The sequence below is a fragment of the Peromyscus maniculatus genome, chromosome 1, assembly GCF_049852395.1.
Source record: "Peromyscus maniculatus bairdii isolate BWxNUB_F1_BW_parent chromosome 1, HU_Pman_BW_mat_3.1, whole genome shotgun sequence".
In the NCBI taxonomy this organism is placed as follows: Eukaryota; Metazoa; Chordata; class Mammalia; order Rodentia; family Cricetidae; genus Peromyscus; species Peromyscus maniculatus.
The window spans coordinates 163,405,783-163,427,431 of NC_134852.1; the positions used below are offsets into that span (position 1 = coordinate 163,405,783).

Consider the following 21,649-nt stretch of genomic DNA (forward strand, 5'->3'; position numbering starts at 1 on the left):
CATATGTTTCTATTTACTCTCTTTGTGTGGTTACTAGGATAATTTAAAAATATACTCTTGGATTTTTTAAAATATATTTTATTTTTATGTGCATTTGTGTTTTTGCCATGGGTGTGGGGATCCCCTGAAATTGGAGTTATAGACAGGTGTGAGTTGTCATGTGGGTGCTGGGAATTGAACTCAGGTCCTCTGGAAGAAGAGTCAGCACTCTTAACCCCTGAGCCATCTCTCCAGCCCTACACTTGGATTTTTTTTTAATATTACCAATAGGTAAGGCTGTTCTCTATCTTTTGTGGTCTTGAAAACGACTCCCTTCTTTCAGGTTTTCCAAACTTTGTAATGTTTTGTTTGTTTGTTTGGTTTTTGGCCTCAATTTCTTCACTTTATTTTTTAAATTGTTTCTTTTATTTTTGAGATTATAATATAATTACATCATTTCTCACTCCCCTTTCCTTTCTCAAAAGCCTCCTTGTTCTCTTTCAAATTCATGGCCTCTTTTTCAATGAATTGTTTTTACATGTATGTATGTACACACACACACACACACACACACACACACATGTTCCTACATATAACCTTCTCAGTTTGTGCACTTTTACTTGTTTGTATGTTTTCAGGGCTGACCATTTAGTATTGGACAACCAGTTGCTGAGCTCTTCCCTGGGGAAGACTATTCTCCACTCTCAGCATTCCTTAATTGCCTGTAGTTTTTTTTTTTTTTTGTGTAGGGTTGAGGCCTCCTGGGCTTTCCCTTGTCCACACAGGATCAGGAGGATTGCTGCAAAACAGTGGCTTTTAGACATGACAGCAATGTTGCACCCATGACCTCTCAATGTCTATGTTGACCTGCATAAGACTCACAAGACCAAAACGGCCAATATTTCAGAATGCATGGCTGAAGGGATCATAAGGCTCTACTCCTACTGGAGAAGATGCAGGTAGCCAACATCTATCTGGGAAGAGAGAGACAATTTTTTTTTTCAGTGATGGGGCCACAAGTAGGTAGCTCATGCTTTAGTGGTCAGCCCAGTTACAACTGGGTAACACTAATTGAACTCAGTATGTTATGCAGTTTTAAAGATAGAGGATATGAATTTGAGAGAAGGATGTAAGGTAGAGATCCCTTGTGGAGTTGGAGTCAGAAAAGAGCAAGGGTGTAATATGATCAAAAAGAATTGTAGTCATGTATGACGGTTCTCATTTCTTCAGCCTCTTCCTTCTCCTCTTCCTTCCCTTCTGTCTCTCCTCTTCTTTCCTCCTTTCCTTCCTCCTCTTCACCTTCTTCTTCTTGATTCTTCTTTTATATCTTATTCTTCCCCCTTTCCCTTTTCTCCCCTCTCCTCTTCCTCCTCCTTTTCTATAGAGGAATAGCCACCCTAGTTCTCATTTGAAATGTCCTCCCCGCATCTTTCAAGACCCCCCAAATACTAATCTCCTGTTTGGAATTTTCACAGAACATCATCATCTTTACACCAGAAAGAATGTTCTCTACTCTGTCATCCTCCCATTTTTCAAATGCCTCTTTATACATGAATCACTTACAGTTGTGATTTCTTAGCTGCTGGTTCCTCACCACTGCCACAGGGTGCCTCATCAATCTCTGACACCCCAGGCTTTAATATTTTCATTGAGCGTACTAGACATTCAGAAATGAGCTAAGCACTGAAATTGGTGGAATCAAGAAATCTTAATTGACAGTCATGGAGAACAACCAGTGAAATGCCTTGAGAGTCAGGGGAGAAAGCAGACAATTCACTGTGGTTGTAAAAACACTAGTGTTCCTTAGCACTGCTTGCATTGCTGAGGAAACTTCTCTGATACCATGTTCACATTAGAAGAACAGACAAGCTGCATGCAGAATAGCTCCCTGGGAAATGTTCCTCAACATGGAAAAGCAATTTGCTTTGCAATGGATTGAACATAGACTCTAATGATGAGGAGAAGAAAGCAGGGGAATGAGAAGGGAAAAAGGCAACAGAGACACATAGGACAGAAAGGAACTTTAATGAGGACAGGAAAAGCCATGGGACAATAAAGGCGTTGAATTGGTGACCATTTGATCCTTGCTTTGTGGAGGTAGAAGCTAGCTTGAGGAGAGGAATGCAGAATGTGGAATGTGGTTTTCACTCACAGGGACAGAAATTAAAGTTTTCCTCTGAATTACAGATTGTGCTCTAAATTTCATAGCCTGCACTCTACAGGTTACAAACAGCATTTTGCGATCTACTGCAGATGATGTGTTGTGGAGAGCTGACAGCTTTTCAGAGTTGCTAGCTGGCAGATGCTTCCTTTTGATAGTCTCTTGCTTACATAGGAAAAGCTTTCTCCTCTGGAACCTAGAAGATATATGTGTAAACATTCCTTACACACCAAGGGGGTAATTTTTAACCTGCTGTGAACTTCCTTTTGCACAAGAGGCATGCATTGTGCAGCAGCCTTGTTCTACAGAAATATCATGGGCACATACATCAGGCGTCAGCAGTCATGAAAGTTGTTCATGTCTCCAGCTTTCAGAATAATGTGCCCTCCACGGCATCAGTAACAGTTTCTAAACTTCCCTGTTGTCTTCTTCCCTGGAAAAGAAAAAGCAGCCATTTGCAGAAGGCATCCAGTGTTTCAAATCATGTGAGTAACAGATTTGAAACAATCTGAAATTGTTTATAGAGAGTAGTCATTGAAATAGTCATAGAGAGTACAGGCCACGTTGTTACTCAAAGAAGACAATCCAGAGTGCCATTGTCCTTTTTCTGTCTGTTCTCAATCCAATCTACTTTCTTTTAATGTCTCTATAACATAACTTTTGGCGTTACTTTCTGATTTTTTTTTTTAATGTGTTTGGTTGTTTTGCCTGCATGTGTGTTTGTTTACTGCTTGCATGCTTGATGCCTGAGGAGGCCAGAAGAAGGCATTAGATCTCTGGAACAGGAGTTACAGATAGTTGTGAGCTGCCATGTGGGTGCTGGGAATTGAACCCGGGACATCTGGAAAAGCAGCCCGTGCTGTTAATGAAATCACCATTCCTTGTGAATTTAGTGTTATTCAATAAATACTGACATTGTGGACAGATGTAAGTGTATTTATCTACATTTCTGATGCAGCATGCCTACACTTAGATCCCAGGGTTCAACTTCCTCTTTTCTAAATTCTGTTTTTGTCTGATCATTTTATTTAATGAGTCCTTGTTGCACCCATTACAGATGCTTCAGCTTTTTGAAGTCTTTCTTCTTTTCACCTCTGTTCTCACCTTCCACCAAGACTACAGGTCCCGAGCATGCGTTTCAAGTTATATGTTGTCCTAGTTGGGGTTTCTGTTGCTGGGAAGAGACACCATGACCACAACAACTCTTATAAGGGAAAACATTTAATTGAGGCTGGCTTAATTTAATCCATTGTAATCATGGCGGAAGGCATGGCACACAGGCAGACATGGTGCCAGAGAAGGAGCTAAGAGTTCTATGTCTGGATCAACGGGCAACAGAAAAAGAGAGAACCACTGGGCCTGGCTTAGGCATCCTCAAAGTCCACCCCCAGTGACACACTTCCTCCAATAAGACCACATCTACTCCATCTAGCAAGGCCACACCTACTCCAACAAGGCTACGCCTAATAGTGCCACTCCCTGTGAGCCTCTGGGGGCCGTTTTCATCCAAGCCATCACACAGGTTACTACTTTTGTTCCCTGTGTCTCTATTGATTTTTGAAACTGGACTTCTTTGATAATTGTTAGAAACTTTAGATAAATGTTAGATAATTTAAATCAATGGTTCTCAACCTTCCTAATGCTGTGGCCTTTTAACACAGATTCTCATGTTGTGGTGACCCTCAACCATAAAGTTATTTTTGTTGCTACTTCATAATTTAAAATTTTGGTACTGCTATGAATCATAATGTAAATATCTGTGTTTTCTGATAGTCTTGATGATCTTAGGCAACCTGTGTGAAAGGGTCAAGATCTACAGGTTGAGAACCACTGATTTAAATAGTTCCATCTTTCTTTCCCTAGGAGTGGTGGATGCTGCTTTCTTTCTAGAGACTTGCTTATACTAATTATGTGGAGTCTGTTTCCTTTGGAGCTTGCCTCTGATAAATTCTCACATTTTCATTATTTTCTGATTCCTAGTTCTTCTTTTAAGACTAATTTTTCTAGTCTACTACCCAGGGCTAGCACAATTACTCAGCTGGTCATCAGAAAGAGGCAATATTAAAAACACTTTGTTGTGGTCTGAATTACAGTCCTCGAAACTCATACATCAAAATCCTAACCACTGGCATATTGGAATGTGGAAATATTTGGAGAAGAGGTCTTTAAAGGGGCAATGAAATTATAAAAATGTCATTTGGTTGGGCTGTTGTCCAACATGACTGGTGTATGTAGAAGAGATCAGGATGCAGACTCATTCAAGGGAAGGCCACACAAGACACTGAAGGCCAGCAAGAGGGAGAGAGGCTCCGACACTGATCTCATAGCACTTTGGTCTTGAACTTCTAGACTAGAACTGTGAGAAAATAACTTTTCTTGTTTAAACCACATAATCTATGGTGCTTTGCTGTGGTAGAAGTAGAAAAATAAGACACATCTTCAGTCAATAAAGGCTGTTTAGTGCACTTGAGAAATGTAAAGTTTGGGTCATTTATGTATACTCCAGCTTTCCCCTTATTTTTGAAGGCTTTTTACGAGCCAAGGTGGGTAGCTCAGTAGACTCTCTCTAGTTTCCTCTGAATGTCTCTGATGAGTTTCTGTCAATTTCTTGTCCCAACAGTAATATGGTCTCCTATGATCTTAGCTATGATGAGTGAGTGTCTTGGTCTTACCTGCCTGTTTGCCATGGAACTTTCTGCTGTTTTAGTAGCACCCTTCCTGAGGAAACTTTCTATGTTATGCCTCAAGTAAAACCAGCTCTCAAACAGTAAGGTAAATCCTCCAAGTCTTGCTCACCAAGGTAAAGTTCTTTTCAATTGAGTTTAAGGGCTGGAGGAATAGGGCTACAATGGTTAATCCTGATTTGCAATGCCGGAAATTTAGAATCATCTATGAGACACACTGTTGGCTATTTTTGTGGGTGGTACAATACTGTGGGCTGAGGTTCTGGATCCTATAAAAGGAAGCAAGCCAGCCAGCTGAGCATCAACATATACCTTTCTGCTTCCCACTGTGGATGCAATGTGTATTCTGTAGCTTTATGTGTATGTATGTTTGTATTTAATTTGAATGTGTGGACATGATAAGAACAATGTTAAGGGAAGAATTACTGTGTGTGTGTGTGTGTGTGTGTGTGTGTGTTTAAATTTTAAATTTATAGTTTCATATATTACTCTTGTCATTTTGTTTTATGCTCATATTTTATGGCAAAAGAAAACAAAAAGGAAACATCATATATTACATTGTTATTAGTTCCAGACAGTTGTAGAATGCCTTAAGTTTGCTTACTAGAAACCAAAAGCCCATGGGTTGCTAGAGGAAACACTTACCAATTGCGAACAGTTGCAGATTGAGTATGAGAGGGCGACCCCAAATTCCAGGGGGTAGGAATACAACAGAATACGGGACACTTCCCTCCCCAGCTTCTGTAATCAGGAAATGGGGAGATGATGTATCATTAGTTTTAGCATGTGCCCCCTCCCCAAGAGGACCCTGGAGTGCTGCAGGCTGCAAACAATATGGGAAGTAGGGATTCAGCTGGTTATGACAAAGCTGTACCCTGAAGAGTTGAGAACTCTTCCAGAGGATGAGGCCAAGGCTCAAGGAGTCTTGGTAGTATTGGTTTTTGATTATTAGCCGTTTCCTGCTATGAATTTCTTCTGTGCTATTGTAGCTTTTCCATCATTCATTGGGCACAATTTCCCCCATAAAGTATTTGTATAACTTTCTCCAACTGTGCTAACAACAGACACAGTCAAAATCCCTAATTTCAGGCTTTTCTATAATTACCGTCATTAGTAGCATCCGGCCAGGACCATCCCTGGACAAATGAAAGTATCTTTTTGTTTGGTTTTGTTTCGAGACTGGGTTTCTCTGTGTAGCTTTGGTGCCTGTCTTGGATCTCGCTCTGTAGACCAGGCTGGCCTTGAACTCACAGAGTTCCGCCTGGCTCTGCCTCCTGAGTGCTGGGATTAAAGTTGTGTGCCACTGCCGCCAGGTGGACAGAAGTATCTTATCAGAGATGCCTCTGTACTCTCTAAGAACAGACTTAAGCATTCAAAATATCTGTTTGAGAAGGTCTGGCAGATGTGCTAATTAAGTTTAACTTTCTCCTTTTCCAAATCTTATCTCCAGCTTTAGATCTCCTTTTTAACAATTACCAGGTGCATCTAGCTGTGATGGAAATTGCCTAACCAAGTTGTCTAGAGACCAAGCACACTTCCCTTGCCTGGCCAGAAAACGGCAGCAGCTGAGATAGCTTGGACAGATAAGGGGACCAAAGGAAATAAGAAAGCAGTTTTATTTTCACCCATGACCTAGTGACTTGTAGGTTCTATAGGTTCTTAACATTTCAACTAACCACTTCTAAGAATATAGTTTGAGCACATAAATCCCCTTTGCTCAGATATTAACTGAATTTAGCCCTCAGTTGATTCTATTCCCCATTAGTCACTTCCCTTTTGGGTTGCAGATGATGGCTGGCAATTACTGCTCTCTTGTGTGGATCTTATTGCCCCTCCTTTTGACCCTGAGGAAGTTCAAGCCTGGTGACCTTGCCTTAGCTACAGCATTGATATTGCATGGGGATATATCTGTAAACCTCAGAGACTTGAGGGAACTAGATTGGAGGAGAATGAGATTGGAGGACTAGAAGAGAGAACTAGAAGAATGAGATGGAAGATGAGGAAGAGCCAGATGGGAAAGAACTAGGTGGGTAAGAATGAGATGAGAAAGACCAAGATGGGGTAGAACTAAGATGAAGGAATTAAGATAGCACATAGAGGGAACAGCAGAAAAATGTAGAGAGAAATCAGGCAAGAAAGGAGCGAGGCATGAGAGCAGAATAGAAGCTGTGTAGAGAGAGAACTGACTCAGAAGAATAAAGTGAATGGACTAAAGAACTTCATGTACGTAGATTCATTTCATATAGTCTAAGATTAGATTATCAGCTGGTTGTAGATTCTTCCATGGACCCTGGGAGAGGGCTCTCGAGGGGCTGGACCCCAATAGTCCACGTTACTAGAGTAAGAGTCAAAGAGAAGGACGAACATAAGAGCAGGTGACCTTCTCCCCCTGCTTGATTTCCCTAGGCATTTCTAGTTGTTTGCTTCCAGCTTCGTTTGTCAGATTTTCACTCTTCCCAATTCATCGTCTGAGAGTTCTGCACTTCGTCACCATCACCCAGCTCTTCTGTCCCACTGCTTGCAACTTTTTAGTCTCATGAATGTATTCACTATCTAAACTCTTCAGTTAAGAGTGTGTGCGTGCATGTGTGTGTCTATGGGTACAGGCATGCCATGGTGCTCATCTGGAGGTCAGAGGACAACTTTCAGGAGTTAGTGTCCCTTCTTCCACTATAGGTTACAGGATTGAACTTAGATCATCAGTCTGTGAGGAAAGCCCAGCTTAAAAAAATATTACTAGTTTTTGCTCCATTTTCTTGTGTGTGTGTGTGTGTGTGTGTGTGTGTGTGTGTGTGTGTGTGTGTGTGTTGTGTATGTATGTATTATGCAGATGTGCATATGTGTGGGTGCTTGTGGAAGTCCCTCTGAGATTGATGTTAGGAATCATCCTTGATTGTTTTTCCACCTTATTCAATGAGGCAACAGGACCTTTCAATCAAATTCAGAACTCTGTGATGTGGCTGGTATTGCTAGCCAGTTTTCTCTAGGGATTCCCTGGCTCTGCCTTCCCAGGCTGGAATTGCAGGTAGACTGTTAGGCCCACCTGACATTTATGTGTGTTCTAGGGATCTTATCCTTTTTCCCACTATTAAGTGTAGCTACCACTCTTCATTAAAAAAAAAATAAAAAGCTTCTCATTACAGCAAATGGAGACCATCACAGAAAACCACAACTGGATACAATGCAGAGATTAATGGGTCATGGAAAGTTCAGCCCCAGTGAGTACATCTACAACACAAGTTCTGCACCTAAGGCTGAGGAAGAGGGGGTGGAAAGATTGTAAGAGCCAGAGTACCAGGAAGTTTGGTAATAGACGATGTCTCCCAGAAATGGCTGCCTAAACAAGACCTGAACAATGCCAATGACAATAGACACGCTGATCTCAAAGGAGGAAATCTCACAGGTTCCCACCCCTCAACAAAGAACTACAGACTAAGGATTGTTGAAAGAAGAAGAGAATTAGCTTCTCTCAGAGATGAGCCCCTTAATTGGTTATTCAACACAAAGTGGCCAGCCATGAAAGTGGCCAGCCATGAAATCATAAGCACACAAATAACAAAAAATGGACTCATCATGTTGTATTTATATATTTGTTCATCTCTTTTTCTATATGTAGCAGTAATAAAGAAAGAGTCCATCAATTTGAGAGGGAGTCAGGTGGTCAGGGGCCGGAGGGAGAAGAGTGAAAGAGGGAAATGCTATAATTCTATTTTAATTAAAAATATATTTTAAAAGATTTATTTTTACTTATATGTATGTGTATATATGTAAATACATGTTCAGGTACCTTCTGAGGTCAAAAGAGGGCTTCAGATTCCTTGGAGCTGAAGGGGAGCTCATAATATCCTGGTTGTGAGTCACCCATCATGGATGCTGGGAATCAAACTTGAGGTGCTCTTACCCACTGAACCATCTCTGTAGCTCCGATAAATATTTTTTCCTCTTGAGACAGGGTTTCATGTAGCCCAAGCTGGCTTTGAACTTTCGTGCATCTACCGGAAACTCTTCATGTTACTGCCTTGCTTACTAGAGTGCTTTGGTGACAGGCAGGCACCAACATGCTGGCTTAAGTGTGGGAATTTTTCTTTGCCAGCACTAATATTTGTGATTCTGATTTTTTTTCTGGTAAGGGTTGGCTTTATTGACTTCTGGTTCAATGAGGAAACCAAGCCTTGGAAGAGAGCTATGACTCACTCAGGGAATGCTTCCATGAACTGCTTATCAGTGGCTTCAATGCAGACTGTTTAATTTCAGAGCTCCTGATTTTACTTACTAGGCAGTTTGAGAAATCAGTAAAAGCAAAAATATATTTGTCTCACCAAATAGCCTCAGTCTGAGACCACCATTTAAAATGATCATGGGAGGTACTATGTTAGGAAATATTTCCTGAATTTTTGGAGTGGATATCCATCTCTCTGAATTTCTGTATCATGTTTGCATATGTGTGGGATGGAGAAGTCCACCAACTTTTGATATATGTTACATCATCTGGGCTCCTTCCTGAGTCTTGCAAGGAGGGACCACTTGGAATGGAGGCTGGGCTTCCCCTAGGCCTTCTTTCCATGCTTGCTTCCAGGGGTAGGATAGTTTCTGGTGGCCCTTAGCAGTCTAGAGGCAATCACATAGAAGATGTCCAACAAATGAACAATTATTTCTAGAAAAATTAATTAGGGGAATTTAATTTGCATTTTATGGGAATAATAAAAATAAAGTGTCTGCAACCTTAATCAATTTAACCTCTCCATATCCAAACAGCATTAAATGATCTCATAATAATGCTTTCTGGAGGTGTAAAGAAATAGAATGCCATTTATATTTAGTGTATTAGAACTAGATGTAAAAACATCATTTAGATTGGTATTAGAAAAGAATATTCCAGATCTCTTCTAACTTATCCTTTGTTGGTTCTTTTCTTTTGTTCTTTAATTCCACAGTTATATTAGTCTCTCCACTCTAGTATTGAACTTTTGTTTTGCATTTTCTATTTCCATCATTTGCTTTCTATTTTCTTCCAAGCAGCTGTAAACCTCCCAACTCCTGCCTCCATTTCTATCATGGGGCTTCCACCAGGTTTCCACACAGGCTTTCAGGTAACCTCATTGCTAAGGATTGCACATGTGAGATTTCAAGGGTGTATGAAGACTGTGTTTCAACAGGTACATAGGTTAATATGTGCACTGTCTTCTCTATGAGTAAAGGATAGCTTAAAATAGAGACAAAAGTCAATACAAGGGTAGCTCAAAAATGGCTTGTCTCATGCTGGGGAGATAGCTCAGTTGGTAAAGCACTTGCAATGTATGTAACTATCATGTCTATGTACTTATTTATATTCTTCTATCTTCCTATCAGATGTTTATCTATCTTTCTATCATCTACCTGTGTATATATACATATATCTATCATCTATCTATGAATATATATATATATATCTTATGTATCTATGATCTATCATCTATCTACCAAATATTTATATCTACTATCATCTATTTTCATACCTACCTACCTTTCTATCACCTATTTGTTTGTTTTAATATGTATACATTTATTTGTCTATGTGTATATATATTTATACTGTATCTGAATGTGTGCATGAATTTGTGTATTTATATTATCTATATGTTTATTATATATTTTTATATCATCTGTGCATTAATGTATATATCTATCATCTACCTATATAATAATATGTATGTGTTATATAGCTGCCTATTATCTACCTATCTATGTATCAATTTATGTATGTATCTATATTACTTTCATCCATTCTTCTAATTCTTGTACTGTCTATACTTATAATAATTAACTTCAGCAAGTTTGGAAGATTCTGAGTCAGTGGAGGCAGGATGAAGTACAACAAAATTTGTTTTTCTCTGTGAAGAGTTTAAACTCAATCAATAACTGAATGGATTTCTCCTCTTTTAGAACCATAACAACAGAACTTCCTTGTGGTTCAGAAATATTTAAAAAGAACAATAGAGAAGAACTATAATTCCAAGGACTTGCTCAGTGAATACCATGCCATTAGGAGCTGTTTCTGTGTCATTGCACAGATCCCTCAGAGCCCAGAAAAGAAATTTCTTAATTAGATTTTGATGGTCCTTGTTTGCCAAGGTGTGCTGTTATATGAAGGCTGTCTAGTGACTGGCTAGCTGAGCCTTGTTCTAGCGCTTGTCTTCTCTCTGATGTAGTCTGCTAAGATCTGACTCTTTCTTGTGACTTCACAGCTTCCTCTGACAACAAGTTAAGTCACTCTGCCCCTGTCATATGTGGACCATGATGGATGTCCTGGGATGAGGCCAAAATAATTCAACAGGCAGCAAGGCACCCACGGGAAAAGTCTGCTCCATGCAGGTATGCTAATACATTCTCAAAGCATCATTATCATTCTGTAGTTAAAAAACAATTGAATTTGTATATCCCAACATTTGAGAATTGGCTTCCTAAATGTGGAAATCTTGGGTATAATGACCATGTGCCTGTGCACATTATGTCAGGATCTAGTGGACTCTGTAGGGCATGAATTGCACAATCTCTTCTGCATAAATGGACTTTTTCTTGTTATCTCAGGAAAGCTGTGGGCACTGTTTCCCCTCTCGATCAAATGGAATCATTCTCTGTTCTAAAAATAGGATCAGAAGTGCCTTGGAGGCCGCTGGGAAGGTAAATAATTAACTGTTTGGATGCCTGGAGAGAAAGCATAGAGGATTTTTAGACTCTGCACAAATGAACTGGGACATTAAGGAAATTAGTTTTGCTTAGATTTTAATTTATCTAATTTAATATAATTATGAAGAAAGTAAATTGTGGGCAGTTAGGATCAGGAAATCAGGAGCCTATGCAAAGGAGGTTGGCATGGTAATTCTGTGATAGATGGAATGACAATCAGGCACAACTGAACTTGGTGTTGCCTCTTTTTCTTTTTACTTTGAAAATAATGTTTTTATTTGCATGTATTATTTTTCTAAGTGCTAATAGTTTATTTGTCCTATTGAAAATAGATTCTTCCTTCATATAATACATCCTGACCATAGTTTCCCCTCTCTCTACTCCTCCCAGCTCTCCCTTCCCATCCCCCTGATCCACTCACTCTTCATATCCTTTCAGAAAAGAGCAGGTCTCCAAGAGATGAGTCAAACAGGACAAAACAAGATACAATAAGACCAGGTGAAATCCCACATATCAAGACTGGACAAGGCAACCTAACAGGAGGAACAGAATCCCACTCCCACTGTTAGGAGTCCCACAAAGAGCCAAGCTAACAGCTATAACACATACACAGAGGACCTGGTGCGGACCCTTGCAGGTCCTTTGCTTGCACTTCAGTCTCTGTGAGCCCATGTAAGTCCTGATTACATGAGTGGGCCATGTTCTCCTGTGTCCTTCACCCCCCCAGACTCTTATAATCTTTCCTCTCCCTCTTCTGTGGGGTTCTCTGAGTTCTGAGAGGAGGAACCCATTGGACACTTCCCATTTTGACTCTCAGCAGAATGTCTGGCTATGGATCTCTGCATCTGCTCCCATTTTTAGATGCCAGAGGAAGCCTCTCTGGCACTGATCTGTGAGTATAGCAGAATGTTATTACGAATCATTTCACTGATTTTGTTTTGTTTTGTTTTGTTTTTTGAGGGCAAGTCCTATTTGGTCTCTGTGTTCTTGGACATCCAGGCAATGTGGGGCATGGGCTCCCTCTTGTGGCAGGGGCCTCAAGTTAAACCAGACATTGGTTGGCCACTCCCACAAGTTGTTTCACCATTGCCCCAGCACATCTTGCTGGCGGGAAAGATTGTAGGTCAAGGGTTTCATGGCTGGGTTGGTGTCCAGGTTTCTCCTTCTGCAACCTGCAGAGTACCTTTCCATACCAAGGAGTCTAGAACATGGGGGTAAAGGTTCCATGCAGGCATCAGCTCGACCTCTCTACTTTCTTTGTTTTATGCTTTGTATTTTTCTTTTTATTTTTAATTTAATTTTATTTTACAATACAATTCAGTTCTACATATCAGCTACGGATTCCCTTGTTCTCCCCCCTCCTGCCCCCCTCCCCTTCCTCCCAACTTACCCCCCATTTGCACCTCCTCCAGGGCAAAGCCTTCCCCAAGGACTGAGATCAACCTGGTAGACTCAGTCCAGGCAGGTCCAGTCCCCTCCTCCCAGGCTGAGCCAAGCGACCCTGCATAAGCCCCAGGTTTCAAACAGCCAACATGCAATGAGCACAGGACCCGGTCCCACTGCCTGGATACCTCCCAAACAGATCAAGCCAATCGACTGTCTCACCCATTCAGAGGGCCTGATCCAGTTGGGGGCCCCTCAGCCTTTGGTTCATAGTTCATGTGTTTCCATTCATTTGGCTATTTGTCCCTGTGCTTTATCCAATCTTGGTCTCAACAATTCTTGTTCATATAAACTCTCCTCTTTCTTGCTAATTGGACTCCCGGAGCTCCACCCAGGGCCTAGCCGTGGATCTCTGCATCCAGTTCCCTCAGTCATTGGACGGGGTTTCTAGCACGACAATTAAGGTGTTTGGCCATCCCATCCCCAGAGTAGGTCAGTTCAGGCTGTCTCTCCACCATTGCCAGCAATTGTGGAGCTATCTTTGTGGATTTCTGTGGGCCTCTCTAGCACTTTGCTTCTTCTTATTCTCATGTGGTCTCCATTTACCATGGTCTCCTATTCCTTGTTCTCCCTCTCTGTTCTTGATCCAACTGGGATCTCCTGCTCCCCCAGGCTCTCTTTCCCTCGCCCCTCGCCCTTCATTACCCCCACTCATGTCCAGGCTGTTCATGTAGATCTCATCCATTTTTCCATCACTGGGTGATCCCCGTGTCTTTCTTGGGGTCCTGTTTTCCAGGTAGCCTCCCTGGTCATGTGAGTAGCAGTCCAGTCATCCTTGTTCCACATCTAGTATCCTCCTATGAGTGAGTACATACCATGTTTGTCTTTCTGAGTCTGGGTTACTTCACTCAGGATGATTTTTTCTAGATCCATCCATTTGCCTGCAAACCTCATGATGTCATTGTTTTTCTCTGCTGAGTAGTATTCCATTGTGTATATGTACCACATATATTTATCCATTCTTTAGTTGAAGGGCATCCAGGTTGTTTCCAGGTTCTGGCTATTACAAACACTGCTGATATGAACATAGCTGAGCAAGTGTTCTTGTGGTATGATTGAGCATTCCTTGGGTATATGCCCAAGAGTGGTATAGCTGGATCTTGGGGGAGATTGGTTCCCAATTTTCTAAGAAAGCACCATATTGATTTCCAAAGTAGTTGTACAAGCTTGCATTCCCACCAGCAGTGGAGGAGAGTTCCCCTAGCTCCACATCCTCTCCAGCATAAGGTGTCTTCAGTGTTTTTGATCTTAGCCATTCTGATTTGCATTTCCCTGATGATTAGGGATGTTGAGCAATTCCTTAAATGTTTTTCAGCCATTTGAGTTTCCTCTGTTGAGAATTCTCTGTTTAGTTCTATAGCCCATTTCTTAATTGGACTGTTGGGCATTTTGATGTCTAATTTCTTGAGTTCCTTATATATTCTGGATATCAGTCCTCTGTCAGATGTGGGGTTGGTGAAGACCTTTTCCCATTCTGTAGGCTGTCGCTTTGCCTTGTTGACCGTATCCTTTTGCTCTAAAAAATCTCAGTTTCAGGAGGTCCCATTGATTGATTATTTCTCTCAGTGTCTGTGCTACTGGTGTTATATTTAGGAAGTGATCTCCTATGCCAATGTGTTCAAGACTACTTCCTACTTTCTCTTCTAGCAGGTTCAGAGTAGCTGGATTTATGTTGAGGTCCTTGATCCACTTGGACTTAAGTTTTGTGCACAGTGATAGATATGGATCTATTTGCAGCCTTCTACATGTTGATATCCATTTATGCCAGCACCATTTGTTGAAGATGCGTTCTTTTTTACATTGTACACTTTTGGCTTCTTTGTCAAAAATTTTATGTTCATAGGTGTGCGGATTAATGTCAGGGTCTTCAATTCGATTCCATTGGTCCACATGTCTGGTTTTTATGCCAATACCACACTGTTTTTATTACTGTAGCTCTATAGTAGAGCTTGAAGTCAGGGATCGTGATGCCTCCAGAGGTTGTTTTATTGTACAGGATTCTTTTAGCTATCCTGGGTTTTTTTTGTTTTTCCATAGGAAGTTGAGTATTATTCTTTCCAGGTCTGTGAAGAATTGTGTTGGTATTTTGATGGGGATTGCATTGAATCTGTAGATTGCTTTTGGTAAAATTGCCATTTTTACTATGTTAGTCCTGCCTATCCATGAGCATGGGAGATCTTTCCATTTTCTGACATCTTCTTCAATTTATTTTTTCAGGGACTTAAAGTTCTTGTCATATAGGTCCTTCATTTGCTTGGTTAGTGTTACCCCAAGGTATTTTATGTCATTTGTGGCTATTGTAAAGGGTGATGTATCTCTGATTTCCTTCTCAATCTCTTTGTCAATTGTATGTAGGAGGGCTACAGATTTTTTTAGTTGATCTTGTATCCTGCTATGTTGCTGAAGGTGTTTATAAGCTGTATCAGTTCCTTGGTTGAATCTTTGGAGTCACTCAAGTATACTATCATGTCATCTGCAAATAGGGAAAGCTTGACTTCTTCCTTTCCAATTTGTATCCCCTTGGTTTCCTTATATTGTTTCATTGCTCTGGCTAGAACTTCAAGTACTGTATTGAATAAGTATGGGGAGAGCAGACAGCCTTGCCTCGTTCCTGATTTTAGTGGAATTGCTTTGAGTTTCTCTCCATTTAATTTGATGTTGGCTGTTGGCTTGCTATAAATTGCCTTTATTATGTTTAGGTATGTTCCCTGTATTCCTGATCTCTCCAAGACCTTTATCATGAAGGGGTGTTGGATTTTGCCAAATGCCTTTTCTGCATCTAGTGAGATGATCATGTGGTTTTTTTTCTTTGAGTTTGTTGATATGGTGTATTACATTGACGGATTTTCATATGTTGAACCACCCTTGCATCCCTGGGATGAAGCCTAGTTGATCATGGTGGATAATTGTTTTGATGTGTTCTTGGAGGTTGTTTGCCAGTATTTTATTGAGTATTTTTGCATCAATGTTCACGAGGGAGATCCGTCTGTAGTTCTCTTTCTTTGTTGTATCCTTGTTTGGTTTAGGAATCAAGGTAATTGTAGCCTCATAGAAGGAGTTTGGTAATGGTCCTTCTGTTTCTTTTGTGTGGAACAATTGGTATTATCGACCTCTCTACTTTCAATGAGCAATGTGGATGATCCCAGCAATGGGATCTCCGCTGGCAGTTTTCAGAGAGCAGCTCTCTATCCTGGCATCAGCCTGCATTGTTTAGGGATCCCCAGGGGATTGCCTAGGCCAACCACTCAACCGGATGTAACCCAGTCCCCCCCAGAAGCCTTGTCTGGCTACAAAAAGATGGCCAGTTCTGATTCCATATCTTCCATTACCAGGGTCCTCACTAGGGTTATCCCCATAGTTTCCAGGAAGTTTCCACACACCCCCACGTGCCTCCCACCAATTCTACCTGTCTTTCCCCATACTCTCTCCTTCCCCCCACCCCACCAACCTGATCCTTCCTTCTCCCAGTCTACTGCAAAATCTATTCTATTTCCCCTTCCCAGGGAGATTCATGAATCCCACCTAGAGCCCTCCTCTTAACCTAAACTCTCTGGGTCTGTGGATTATGGCTTGATGAACATTTATTTAATAGCTAAGTTCCACTTATAAGTGAATACATACCATATTTGTCTTTCTGGGTCTGGGTTACCTCACTCAGGATGATTTTTTTCTCGTTCTATCCTTTTGCCTGCAAATTTCATGTTGTTATTTTTTTTAACACCCAAGTAATACTCTCTTGTGTAAATGTACCACACTTTCTTTATCCATTCTTCAGTTGAGGGACATCTAGGTTGTTTCCAGTTTCTGGTTATTATTAATAAAGCCACTATGAACATAGTTGAGCAAATGTCCTTGCAGTAGAGTGGATCATCCTTTGGGTATATGTCTGTCTCAGTTAGAGTTTCTTTTGCTGTGAAGAGACACCATGACCATGGCAGGCAACTCATATAAAGGAAAAACATGTAATTTGGGTGGCTTACATTTTCAGAGATTTAGTTCATTATCATCATGGTTCGACATGGTGACATACAGGCAGACATAGTGCTGGAGAAGTAGCAGGTAGTGGCCTGTCTCACTTCATGTGGCTTGAGCATATATAAAACCTGAGAGCCTTCCCCCACAGTGACACACTTCTCCCAATAAAGCCAAATGCAATCCAACAAAGTCATACCTTCTAATAGTGCCACTCCCTTTGGGGTCATTTTCTTTCAAAACAACACAAGGCCCAAGAGTGGTATAGCTGGGTCTTGAGGTAGATCGATTCCCAATTTTCTGAGGAACCGCCATATTGATTTCTACAGTGGTTGTACAAGTTTGCACTTCCACCAGCAATGGAGGAGTGTTCCCCTTGTTCAACATACTTACCAGCATGAGCTATCACTTGTGTTATTGGTCTTAGCCATTCTGATAGGTGTAAGATAGAATCTCAAAGTAGTCTTGATTTGTGTTTCCCTGATGGCTAGGGATGTTGCATATTTCTTTAAGTGTTTCTCAGCCATTTGATATTCTTCTTTTGAGACTTTTCTGTTTAGATCTGTACCCCATTTTTAAATTGAATTGTTTGGTTTATTGATATCTAGTTTCTTGAGTTGTTTATTTTGAATATTAGCTCTCTCTTGGATGTGGAGTTGATGGAAATCTTTTCCCATTCTGTAGGCTGCTGTTTTGTCTATTGTTTGTATCCTTTGCCTTACAGAAGCATTTCAGTTTCACGAGGTCCTATTTATTAGTGCTTGCACTATCAGTGTTCTGTTTAGAAAGCTGTCTCCTGTGCCAATGTGTTCAAGGCTATCCTCCACTTTATCATCTACTAGGTTCAGTGTATCTGGTTTTCTGTTGAAGTCTTTGATCCACTTGAACTTGAATTTTGTGCAGAATGATAAATATGGATCTATTTGCCTTCTTCTACATGTAGACATCTAATTACACCAACCATTTATTAAAGATGCTTTCTTTTTTCCATTGTGTATTTCTGGTTTCTTTATAAAAAAAAACCAGGTGAATTTGCATCTAGGTCTTCAATTCAATTCCATTGATCAATGTGCCCATTTTTATGCCAATACCATGTGGGTTTTGTTGCTATAGCTCTGTAACACAACTTGAAATCAGGGATGGTGATACCTCTGGAAATTCTTTTATTGTTCAGAATTGTCTTATCTATCTTGGGTTTTTTGGTTTTTTTTTTCCAATATGAAGTTGAGAATTGTCCTTTCCAAGGTCTGTAAAGAATTGTGTAGGGATTTTGATGGGGATTGTGTTGAATCTGTAGATTGCTTTGGGTAGGATGGCTGTTTTTACTATGTTAATCCTACTGATCTATGAGCGTGGGAGATCTTTCCATCTTCGGATGATTCTGAATTCCAAGCCAACACAACTCAGGCAAATCTCTTATATTATCAATAAGGCTGTTCACATTTGCCATGGTAGATGTGCTGCACTTCTATGCAGTTCTGTCTGGGGTGCAAAGAAACAAGACTGACACTGACTACTGACTTACATTTAGCAGTGAGGACCTAAAGCAAAATCTACATAAGATGCAAAGGCAGCCTGTTATGAACGTCCTACGTGAGGTAAGAAATGACTAGGTATTCATGGTTTTTTTTTTTTTTTTTTTTTTTTTTTGGTTTTCCGAGACAGGGTTTCTCTGTGTAGCTTTGCGCCTTTCCTGGAACTCACTTGGTAGCCCAGGCTGGCCTCGAACTCACAGAGATCCGCCTGGCTCTGCCTCCCGAGTGCTGGGATTAAAGGCATGCGCCACCACCGCCCGGCCATTTATTTAATTTTTTTTTTTTTTTTTTTTTTTTTTTTGGTTTTTTGAGACAGGGTTTCTCTGTGTAACTTTGCGCCTTTCCTGGAACTCACTTGGTAGCCCAGGCTGTCCTGGAACTCACAGAGATCCGCCTGGCTCTGCCTCCCGAGTGCTGGGATTAAAGGCGTGCGCCACCACCGCCCGGCCTGGTATTCATGGTTTAAACACAGAAGAGCAGCAGCAAAGCTCTTTTCCTGGTTCAGTGAATGGCTTAGTGGTCCAGGAATGTACTCTTTTTGCATTAAGATGTCATCTGTGGAGAGACTGGGGGATGGCTCAGTCAGTAAAGTGCTTGCCTTGCAGGCACAAGAAATTGAGATATAGAGCAAAGGATAATCAGGCTACAACCCACAGCTCCAGAGAAGCTAGGAAAGAAGGAGGACCCTAAGAGGGACATAAGGATCACCTTAGGAAGGGGAAACAGAGGAGATCTCCATGAATAAACTGGGGATGGGGGGACCATAGAGGGGAGGGGATGGGGGATGAGAACATGAAGGAATGGCATGGTCGAGCTAAGGGAGGGATGGAGTGGGAGAGCAATGAAAAGAGATATCTTGATAGAGGGAGACTTTATGGGGTAAGGGGTGGATTCCTAGGAATCCACAAGGATGACCATCCTTCAGATTAGACTACTAGCAACAGTGGTCAGGGTACCTGAACTGACCTACCCTGGTAGTCAGGTTGGTAAATACCCTAACTGTCATCATAGAGTCTTCATCCAGGAACTGATGGAAGCAGATGCAGAGATCCACAACCAAGCACCAGGTTGAGCTCCAGGAGTCCAGTCGAAGAGAGGGAAGGGGATTATATGGGCAAGGGGGGTCAAGATCACGATGAGGAAATCTACAGAGACAAGTGAACCAAGTTCACAGGAACATATGAACATTAGACTGACAGCTGTAGAATCTTCATGGGACCAGATTAGACCCTCTGCATATGGGAGACAGTTGTGTAGCTTGGTCTGTTTGAGGGGCCCCTGGCAGTGTGATCAGGATCTATCCCTGGTGCATGAGCCAGCTTTCTGGATCCCATTACCTGTGGTGGGACACCTTGCTCACCCTTGATGCAGTGGGGAGGGGTTTGGTCCTGCCTCAGCTAAATGTACCAGGCTTAACTCTCTCCCCATGGGAGAACTTAACCTTTTGGAGGATGGGATGAGGAGTGGGTCGTGGGGGGAAGGCAAGGGTGTGGGGAGCAGGAGGAGGGATGAGAGGGGGATCTGTGGTTGGTATGTAAAATGAATAAAAAACAATTAAAATAAACAAAAAGAAATTGAGCTCAATATCTAGCACCTGAGAGGTGGGAGCATGGGAGGGGGAGAATGAGGGTGCACACTCTGTGCTGGGGGACAGAGACAAGCTGATGCTTGTGGCTCCCTAGCCAGCTAGCCTGGCCTACTAGGGGATTTTCAGCTAATGGCACCGTCACAAAATCAAAGATGAGCAGTGCCTGAGAAATGACACCTGAAGTTATTCTCTGGCCTTCACATATATGTATGTACCACACACAGGCACATGCATATGTGCACACGCACACTCACATGGCTCAGGGACCATCTTGGAAGAGGAGGCAAAGAGCTTGTTAAGAGCTATAAACCACAGAGGAGCAGCATGAAACAGTGTCTTTGTGTCTTCAGGACAAGCCGGGGCTGCTGGCCTCAGAAACTCACAGCTCCTATGCTTTCCTGCACAAGATGCACACAAGATAAATCCGATCAACATTCTAGCAAAGAAGAGGCTGGGGAGAGGCAACTCAGGAGTCTCCATCTCTAACTGAGGGACTATTGACGGGCAAGGAGAATCTGTTTTTCTTTAAGAGTATAGCCCTAGGTAGATCAATCACACTCCAGTGGGTGGCCTCACACCTGTGAGTATAAGGGCAACACAAAATAGACTTCTTTGGTTATTGAAATAAATAGAACACAGAAATGAAACTGGGATAAGGAAATGGGCGTGGATCCAAAAGGAGTTAGGGGAAAAGTGGGTGGTGAATGTGATCAAACTATATTGTATGAAACTCTCAAAGAATAAAATACCATTACAAACACAAAAAGAAAGATGTTTCTATAGAATCAGGTACTTACTGCTTGTCCATAATTCCTGTATGACACAGAGCGGAAGTGAGCCAACTCCACTATTGTCAGGCTGGCTGCAATGAGCACAACCATGATGCAGAGCATGTTCAGGGACAGAGTACAGACAACCTGAAAAGGAGACATGGAGGAAACTTACAACGTTCAGAGTAAGTGCTTTTGAATTTTCTTTTGATATTTTGTTGTTGCTTTGTTTTACTAGAAAACAATTGAGTTAAAATTTCCTTTATAGTTTGGGGAGCTTTCAAAATGTGTTTCTGCTTGCCATTTCCTGGTTTACATGAAATCTAGTTAGTTTAGAGGAAACATGAATTCATTATCAGACACTGTCAAGTTTTGAATTGCACCAATGCTCAAAATTTTTCTATTTTATAATCTTGTGAGTCAGCTGTAAGAAAGATCACGATGTTTGACTTGAATACTTAAAAAATGAGAAAATTCTTCATCCCAGGGATGCAAGGGTGGTTCAACATACAAAAGTCTGTCAATGTAATATACCATATAAACAATCTGAAAGAAAAAAACCACATGATCATCTCACTAGATGCTGAAAAGGCCTTTGACAAAATCCAACACCCCTTCATGATAAAGGTCTTGGAGAGATCAGGAATACAGGGAACATACCTAAACATAATAAAGGCAATTTACAGCAAGCCAACAGTCAACATCAAATTAAATGGAGAGAAACTCAAAGTGATTCCACTAGAATCAGGAACAAGACAAGGCTGTCCACTTTCCCTATACTTATTCAACATAGTACTTGAAGTTCTAGCCAGAGCAATAAGACAACAAAAGGAGATCAAAGGGATACAAAT

The 21,649-nt window shown here is 41.3% G+C and overlaps 1 protein-coding gene across 3 annotated transcripts in view; it reads right to left on the reverse strand.

The window, feature by feature from the left end:
* Window positions 1-21,649, reverse strand: part of Ms4a13 (membrane spanning 4-domains A13) — a 35,038-nt gene that overhangs the window by 1,820 nt on the left and 11,569 nt on the right. Inside the window, exons 5-8 of one of the 3 annotated variants that reach the window (XM_042261132.2) lie at window positions 20,826-20,945; window positions 5,470-5,565; window positions 2,468-2,573; window positions 1,986-2,336 (exon numbers count right to left, since the gene is read on the reverse strand). In XM_042261132.2, coding sequence (XP_042117066.1) covers window positions 2,511-2,573; window positions 5,470-5,565; window positions 20,826-20,945 — 279 coding nt within the window. In that variant the 3' untranslated portion in view covers window positions 1,986-2,336; window positions 2,468-2,510. Of the gene's footprint in view, window positions 1-1,985; window positions 2,574-5,469; window positions 5,566-20,825; window positions 20,946-21,649 lie in introns of those variants that run through there. The other 2 variants (XM_076560148.1, XM_006993821.4) reach the window with 2 other exon arrangements.